Source organism: Sinocyclocheilus grahami, unplaced genomic scaffold, assembly GCF_001515645.1.
Source record: "Sinocyclocheilus grahami isolate Dianchi unplaced genomic scaffold, SAMN03320097.WGS_v1.1 scaffold504.1, whole genome shotgun sequence".
Classification (NCBI taxonomy): Eukaryota; Metazoa; Chordata; class Actinopteri; order Cypriniformes; family Cyprinidae; genus Sinocyclocheilus; species Sinocyclocheilus grahami.
This window is the reverse complement of record NW_015505683.1, coordinates 116546-125369: the sequence shown is the minus strand read 5'-3', so window position 1 is coordinate 125369 and position 8824 is coordinate 116546. Positions and strand designations below refer to the sequence as shown.

The window sequence follows — 8824 nt, the reverse complement described above, 5'->3', positions numbered from 1 at the left end:
AGAGACAATGCTGTAATATAGAAAATGATCATGAAAACTTACAGAATCAGCTATTATTCACGGCTGAGCAATATCGGACAAAGCATGCCATTAAAAAGAGGCTGAGGGAAATGTTGTCATTTCGGTGACTGCTTCTTTTTCTTCATATAATTACTGAAATTAAGAAAGATGCATGATTCACTGAGCACCTTTGGAAAGAACAGAAGAGCTCTAATCTGCTTCTCCGGAGAGAGAGAGAGAGAAGTGTATGAACTTGTCAAGACACTTACAGGAGAATGTGGAGCTGCTTGAAATCTGCCACAGATCATCTCCTCACGGTTACAGGACTGTTCCTGACAGGGAGGTTTACACAGAGCAACGCCTGGCCTCAGGCAAATCCTAGAAATATTATCTGATTATTTAACTCTCACATTCTGATTGGGGTCTGAAAGACACAAGAGCCATGTATGAGCGTGAACAATACTTTTCTCTATTTGAGAACTGATTATGAATTAAATATACATTTGACAACGCACTTTGCTCTTTAGGTATCAGAGATCCCATATATAAAACAATATCAATAAATGCATTTAATCTGCATTCTCTGCAAAGGAGTGACACACTGCTAACTGGTTTGTTTAGTTTCGAGGTTGTTGTTGTTGTTGTTTGTTTGTTTGCTGGGGTCAGAATGACAACATTACTGGATGACAATCATCATAAATAATAATGCATGAGTATTACTGACTGCTGTATTTCGAGTCAGAGGAACATTTCAAAAGAATTTGAAAGGAAATAAATTGTACATTTTGAGAATCTGTTAATATATCTAATCATATATAATTAATTACGACCTCCCACATACAAATAATGTCTCTCTCTCTCTCTCTCTCTCTCTCTCTCTCTCTCTCTCTCGCTCTCTTTTCTTCTTTTTCAGTGAAGGAATAGTTTCTGTAAAGATGCAAATTTCAGAGCAACTGATAATCAGCATCATGTGCTAATCACAGTGTTGCTCCTCATGTGAATGTGCTCAAATGAAATCATTTTCTTCAGTAATTGTATATGTTATATGTATGGACATCAATGCAGTGCATTTATGATTGAAAATGCTCATTGATTGTAATTTCCCAAACGCTTGGGATTAATCTGCGCGCCAGAAAGCAGCACTCCACAGTTTATGTTGCTTGATTAATTTTACACTCCCTGTAGTAGTTACTGGACTCGCTTCTTTGGGGAAAATGCAGCAGTTTTTATAGTGTTTTCTGTCATTTGTCGCCCATAGAGAGACAATGCTGTAATATAGTGATCATGAAAACTTACAGAATCAGCTATTATTCACGGCTGAGCAATATCGGACAAAGCATGCCATTAAAAAGAGGCTGAGGGAAATGTTGTCATTTCGGTGACTGCTTCTTTTTCTTCATATAATTACTGAAATTAAGAAAGATGCATGATTCACTGAGCACCTTTGGAAAGAACAGAAGAGCTCTAATCTGCTTCTCCGGAGAGAGAGAGAGAGAAGTGTATGAACTTGTCAAGACACTTACAGGAGAATGTGGAGCTGCTTGAAATCTGCCACAGATCATCTCCTCACGGTTACAGGACTGTTCCTGACAGGGAGGTTTACACAGAGCAACGCCTGGCCTCAGGCAAATCCTAGAAATATTATCTGATTATTTAACTCTCACATTCTGATTGGGGTCTGAAAGACACAAGAGCCATGTATGAGCGTGAACAATACTTTTCTCTATTTGAGAACTGATTATGAATTAAATATACATTTGACAACGCACTTTGCTGTTTAGGTATCAGAGATCCCATATATAAAACAATATCAATAAATGCTTTTAATCTGTATTCTCTGCAAAGGAGTGACACACTGCTAACTGGTTTGTTTAGTTTCTACAGAGAGGCTGTTGTTGTTGTTGTTTGTTTGTTTGCTGGGGTCAGAATGACAACATTACTGGATGACAATCATCATAAATAATAATGCATGAGTATTACTGACTGCTGTATTTCGAGTCAGAGGAACATTTCAAAAGAATTTGAAAGGAAATAAATTGTACATTTTGAGAATCTGTTAATATATCTAATCATATATAATTAATTACGACCTCCCACATACAAATAATGTCTCTCTCTCTCTCTCTCTCTCTCTCTCGCTCTCTTTTCTTCTTTTTCAGTGAAGGAATAGTTTCTGTAAAGATGCAAATTTCAGAGCAACTGATAATCAGCATCATGTGCTAATCACAGTGTTGCTCCTCATGTGAATGTGCTCAAATGAAATCATTTTCTTCAGTAATTGTATATGTTATTTGTCCTGATTAACTCGATTTGTAACGGTTGTAGTGGTCCTAATGGATGTGCATATGACTTATATGAGATGCATAGACCTGTGCTTCTCATGTCTCCTGAAGGAGGAGGAGGAGGAGGAGGAGGAGGAGGAAGCATGCCGTCCTGTGATTGATTTGCGCTTGGTTTGTCGGAGACAACAAAAGGATGCCATGTCCTCTCAAGGTGTAATCCATGCAGTTTATAATGCTGATGAGACGTACCTCTAGATGCATGCACGACAGGGATCCTGTTATCCGATCAGATACTTGGCTAAACTTGTCTCATTGTTCAGAGCTATTCTTAAATCATGTTTAAGTGTCTCGGACCGCATTGCATTCGTTTTGAACGTATCTCCATATTAAATACAGCCCGTCACATCTGATCCATCTGTCCGAAAGAGCCGAGCTTCGTTACATCTTTAACGAAAAACAAGAGCACGAACTCCAGCGCAGACTTCATCATCCTCTAAAAGCTTATACTAGTGCGTCTCAATATTTAATAGGGACCCAAATAACACCAGAAAAAAAATAAAAAAAAGATAATGTAAATGTATACAGAAAGCTTGCCCATCAAACTTCACGGATGCATTACTTGTTTCCACTGCAGTCTAGTGTGAGTGAGGAGGAATCAATCATAGAGCTGATGTTACTTGAGATAAAATGTCACGGGTTATTTTCAGGGAGAAAGGAACGAGAAAAGGACTCATTTAGCTCCGAGCGCTCCGCGTTTGAGCCTGATACGGCGAGAACTATACTGTACAAGACACGCATTATCATGACAATTAACTGATATCCTCTTAAATAATGTGCACTTTATTATTTGCCTTGATTAATCGCTTTTCCCATCAGAAAATCACCGTCACTTAGTAAACGCGTGACCTCGCGTCTATTAACACACACACGCCGACATTTGCTCGCTTATTGTCTGACTAATTTAATTTCACAGAACACTTATTTTCCAAACTCAAGCGCATGCCAATGGAGAGGGAAAGAGGGGGAAAAACTTGCCTGATAAAAGTCTAACTCAATTTGAGGACAAGTACCTTCATCTGTAAATGAAAGCAATTATGCGGCCCATATGATATTACGCTGGCCGGTCTCCGGATAGTCATCAATCACCCGCAATCGAGCTGTCACTGCGGGCAGACCCGTCTCGAGCAGGCAGCTCTCCAGCTGGGGAAAAGAGGAGTACATCATCATTAATTTGACTGTGACCCCGGGGCTTCTCACATGTCTGAACCCACAGTCAGCAACACACCTTCAGCTCTTCATCTCAATGAACCAAATCAAGAGCTTCACATGAAGACACTCACAGACCTCCATGTGTCGATAGATAGATAGATAGATAGATAGATAGATAGATAGATAGATAGATAGATAGATAGATAGATAGATAGATAGATAGATAGATAGGTGTTTGTTATTACATGAAACACTTTTTTAATCTCTCAAAACAGTGTATAGTAACTATTATTTCAGTGATAAATAGACAAATCATGAAGTATACAGACGCTTAAGATATTGCAGTTTCAGGCTTTTATTTTTAGGAAACTAAATGCATGTTAATTCGAGTTAATATCTCATTTGTGCTAATCCACGATTGCAGCTGATTGTGTACTAGATATGATTTCTGATATCTAAATAAAAATGGGTACTTTCTTTCTTTTTATTTTTTTTTCAAGGTAAAAGGTATAGGTGTTTGTTAATACAGGCACACGGGAGCCCGTACACCGGCGGCCAGGGCTACGGGAACTATGTTACCTACGGCGCTGACGCGTCCGCTTTCTACTCTTTGGTGAGTTTAGAACATGCGCGATTATAAATGATAATAATGGCATGCGTTCTAGCAGTGAGTCATTGTGTTTAGATCACCAGAACTCTATATGCATTTCTATATCTGAGAAAAAAATAAAGTTTATAAAATAAGAACATTAACGAACCTTATATTACTTTATCTACACTCTTAAAAATAAAGGTTATTTATTGGCATTGATATAGTTCCATGAAGAACCTTGAACATCCATGCAACCTTTCTAATGCAGAAAAGGTTATTTATAGTGGATTTTTTTTTATGTTCTTCAAAACGGTTCGTTTAAGAACTTTTCACTGAAGCACCAAAGTATGGCATCACTGCAAGAACACCCTTTTGGAACCTTTATTTTTAAGAATGTAGTATGCATTTGAGCAGAGGTTCATGGATTGTTTTCTATAGTCTATGGGCTCCGTGTTTAGGATAAGCATCATGTTTTGCTCATTGCCATGGTTATATCAACAAGCGCGGTGAATGTAAAGTTTAATTGCTGACAGCTCTTGTATTTATTTCCAGGGAACGTTTGATGCCAAAGATGGAAGTGCGTCTGCGCATGCGGGTATAACACAGGCTGCCGCATATTACCCTTATGATCCCACCCTGGGACAGTACCAGTATGACAGGTATTGAATAGCGGCCTTCATTAGGAGTCTTCTGATTGACAGTTAACATGACTCGGTTCATTTGGATCAATTTCACAGGCAGCGCTCAACATATTGATGGAATAATTACCGCAATCATTTGAAAGCTTTTTTTTTCCACTAAGGAAATTAAAGCAATAACAGAACTTCCCTTGAATGTCAGGTCACTGTCTTTGATGTATATTTTATGTAATATCATGTTTGGCCTTCAGGGTTTCCCCTGAAGTGCTTTAATGGACCGACACTCGGCCGGTGCACTCGATCAAGCAATTTGTTCGCTCTGTAAAAAAAAGAGAAATGCGAGGAAGGCTATAGGCCTTAAGGAAATAAAAGTCTTTGCATTTCTGTGTTGCACTGCAAAACTTTCCCCACCACACCTTCTGTTCATGCCACAGGTACGGATCTATGGAGGGAGGAAGCAGAAGGAAGAACGCCACGCGTGAGACCACGAGCACATTAAAAGCGTGGCTGCAGGAGCACAGGAAGAACCCCTATCCCACCAAAGGCGAGAAGATCATGCTGGCCATCATCACCAAGATGACCCTCACGCAGGTGTCCACCTGGTTCGCCAACGCCAGAAGAAGACTCAAGAAGGAGAACAAGATGACATGGCCACCGAGAAGCAAGGGCTCCGACGATAAGAAGTACGATGAGGATGATGAGGATGAGGAAGGGTCGCAAGAAGATCAAATCAAAAGTGAAACCAATGATGACGGTCAGCTCCATTCCGTTCTTCACGAATCCTCTCCTATATCAATGTGTTATTATTAGGCCTATTTATAAAACATATTTTATATTTTTATTTAAAAAATAAATAAATTACACTCCAGCACTGAGCTATCTGAGTTTTCAAGAATGTTCCTGAAAAGCGCAAACTTGTATAGGTCTGGTGAAAGGCTCACCAAGGCAGTTGTCATTGCTAACTATTATATTGCTAATAATTTTTTTGTACAATAACTTACTATTTGTGACCCTGGAGCACAAAAGCAGTGTTGAGTCGCTGGGGGATATTTGTAGCAATAGCCAACAATACATTGTATGGGTCACAATTATACATTTCTCTTTTATGCCAAAAATGTTCCATGAAGATATTTTGTAAATCTTCTACCGTGAATATATCAAAACTTAATTTTTGATTATTAATATGCATTGCTAAGAACTTCATTTGGACAACTTTAAAGATGATTTTTGTTGCACCCTCAGATTCCAGATTTTCAAATAGTTGTATCTCGACCAAATATTGTCCTATCATAACAAACCATACATCAATGAAACGCTTATCTATTCAGCTTATTTATAAATCTCAATTTAAAAAAAGACCCTTATGACTTGTTTTGTGGTCCAGGGTCACATTTGTGATGCGTTTTTTAATGTAGGTATATTTAGTTATTTTAATAAAAACGTTAGTTTCGCGTGCTCAATAATTCTCAGGCTTGTATATGTTGTTCTCTCTCGCTCTCCACTTACTCCATCGTTATTTCTGAACAGAGAGCAAAAGTCGAGAGGACAAGGAGCTCCAGCTGAGTGACTTGGACGACTTTGACACCATCGAGTCTGAGAGCTCCGAGTGTGAGCTCAAGCACCGCTTCCACATGAACGCACACATGGCGACCACCGACGACCGCTTCAAAGAAGCGCCTCCGAAGCTCTCCATCCCCGGTCTGCTCGAAGCCAAAAGCGGCCTGAAGAGCACCGCGGAAGACTGCGAGCACAGCAAAGCGTGCTTCCAGCAGCAGGGCCTTGCGTTACTAGACAGCAAACCGCGCATCTGGTCTCTGGCCCAGACCGCGACAGAGTACTCCTCGTGTATGCTTCGGTGCCAGCCATCGCCCCCCGCCTCCTCACCTGTCAGCGGCCTGGAGAGACAGCAGGACTCACCTGTCACGACTCTCAGAAACTGGGTAGATGGTGTTTTTCACGACCCCTTGTTTAGACACAGCTCCTTAAACCAAGCACACACGAACACTACGGTTTCTTGGACCACCTCGACCAAAGGGTCGATCTTAGAGACCGGAGCGCTTGGACAGCAAGAGGCCAGCAAGGACAGTATGACATTTCCAAAGGGGGTGAATAAAATATTCTGCTCCTAGCACACCACAAAGACTGTTTGGAATAGCTGTTTACGCTTTCAGTTCACAAACTAATGCCAGACTGTGAATAGATGGGCCCAAAAATACGTTTTGTTACATAAAACCATGAGGAAATGTGTGTGTTTATTGCTGTGTTGACATCTCACTGGCGAGGGGTTGGTTTATATATATATTTATTGGTTTGGCTGACGCACGTTCAGATTGTGTAAATTAACTGGAAGTTTATGTTCTGAAAGACTGGGGGAAAAAAAGGTTTACAGGCTAGTTTCGTTCCGGCTTTTATCGTTTCTTTGGCATGCATATGTTGATCATTCTTTTAGACGAACTCGGACCTTGTCGCAACGACTCACACGTGTCACTGCTACGAAAGCATCGCACAAATGCACAGATCTCCTCGAAACGGGGAATGTTCAAATCTGCTCACTATAATAAACGGTGGATTGTTCTCAGCTTGTGTTCTGTGTATCGATCAGAGTCGCTGTCCCTGGTGCTGAACACACGCGATGAGATTCACCTGCTGGCTTCAATAAATGCATCTTATTCGATTGTATGTATTGTTTTTATTATTTTTGTCACTGAAAAGTTGTGCTACATTTTATCCTGTAATTTAACATTTGCATCATAAAATATAGGCATACAACTACATATGCATACATTTTCGGTATAAAAAAAAACAAAAAGAAAAAAGAAACATTGCATTTAAAAATGTAATTGTAACTTAAATGTTAAATTTGATATCATTAGGCCAAAGTAATACGAATGGGCCGACTGTCCACTCTAAATAATGTATACGATGTTCTCAGCAGTGATTGTTTCGTGTTCACTGTGTTTGGCTTTGTAATAATCCCCCGATAACTGTTTATCATTCTCTCGCGTCCTCTGATGGGAGAGATGAGGCCCTCAGGAGCCATAAGACAGCGCTGGATGAGCCCCATTAACCCGCCATAACCAGCCTGCAATTGGGATGTTTTCAGTCATCACTCACTTCACTCTATCGATTTCTGCTCTCTCTTTCTCTGCCTCTGATAATATCATCGAAGCGCCAAATCCTTCCCCCTGACCAGCACTTGAGCTCTGCAGACAGGCTGTTTATATGGCAGAAGGAGAGATCATTCGAGATGTTCATCTTGACACGGACCCCTCAGTTTCTGGAGCTCCTCTGCACTCGGAGGCTTTTTCACCGGGGCGCGTCTCTAAGTGAAAAGGGCAAGAGAATTAGTTGGTGCAGATGAAAGGGCAAAAACACGCAGTCAAAGGCAGGAGTTGACAGTGATGGTGAAAGTGTGGCCCCTGGAGGACTGGGGTCCGCTGAGAGGGCCCTCGCTGATGAATTTCAATGTGAAAGCCAAACGATTGAGACCTTCTCCTGAACGATCCCCTGCACAGAGACATTTGGAAAAACGCGTTTTGTCCGTGAAACGCAGTGCACAACAAACGGCGCTGGTCATGCTGTATTTCGTTGTCTAAAATTAAAGAGCATTCTTTTTCACTCAAAAAAATAAAAGGTAACATAAAATCTAAAGCGCCAGAATTATTAATGCTTAATTTGTTATTTTACACATACATTGTATAATAATCATAAATGATAATAGTAGTAGTAGTAGTAGTAGTAGAAATTATAAATATAAAAAAATGACTAATACTAATAATACTAATATTAATGATGACTACTACTAAGAATAAATACTTTAAAATTATATTACATTAAGAGATTTTCCTAAAATGAAAACAATTTAAAATTGCAGAGCAGATCGCAAAGAAATTTGAAGAACCGAATAAAATGCCATTGCATAGAATAATAAAATATTTTGCGTATTGCATAAAATAATATATAGTTACTGTTCCAAGAAAGTTTCCTCTCATTAAACAGGGTTTGGAGAGGCAGAGAGAGGGGGAGGAGATGTGATGGTTTGACTTACTCGTTCAGGCGTGCCACACACACACACACTCTCACACACACACACACACACACAC

At 39.9% G+C, this 8824-nt stretch overlaps 1 protein-coding gene across 1 annotated transcript; it reads left to right on the top strand.

Moving 5' to 3' along the window:
* The first annotated feature begins 2333 nt into the window (after positions 1 to 2333).
* Positions 2334 to 7292, top strand: LOC107554506 (iroquois-class homeodomain protein irx-4-A-like). The gene is made up of 5 exons (XM_016237026.1): positions 2334 to 2453; positions 4021 to 4104; positions 4636 to 4742; positions 5156 to 5475; positions 6249 to 7292. The coding sequence occupies exons 1-5, from the start codon at positions 2334 to 2336 to the stop codon at positions 6848 to 6850; spliced, it is 1233 nt and encodes a 410-aa protein (XP_016092512.1). The 3' UTR covers positions 6851 to 7292.
* The last annotated feature ends 1532 nt before the right edge of the window (positions 7293 to 8824 follow it).

Coding starts and splice junctions, on each gene's coding strand:
- LOC107554506 (XM_016237026.1), top strand. CDS start 2,334: ATGGATGTGCATATGACTTATATGAGATGCATAGACCTGTGCTTCTCA. Junction 2,454..4,020: donor CTGTGATTGATTTGCGCTTG/GTTTGTCGGAGA, acceptor TTGTTAATACAG/GCACACGGGAGCCCGTACAC. Junction 4,105..4,635: donor CGTCCGCTTTCTACTCTTTG/GTGAGTTTAGAA, acceptor ATTTATTTCCAG/GGAACGTTTGATGCCAAAGA.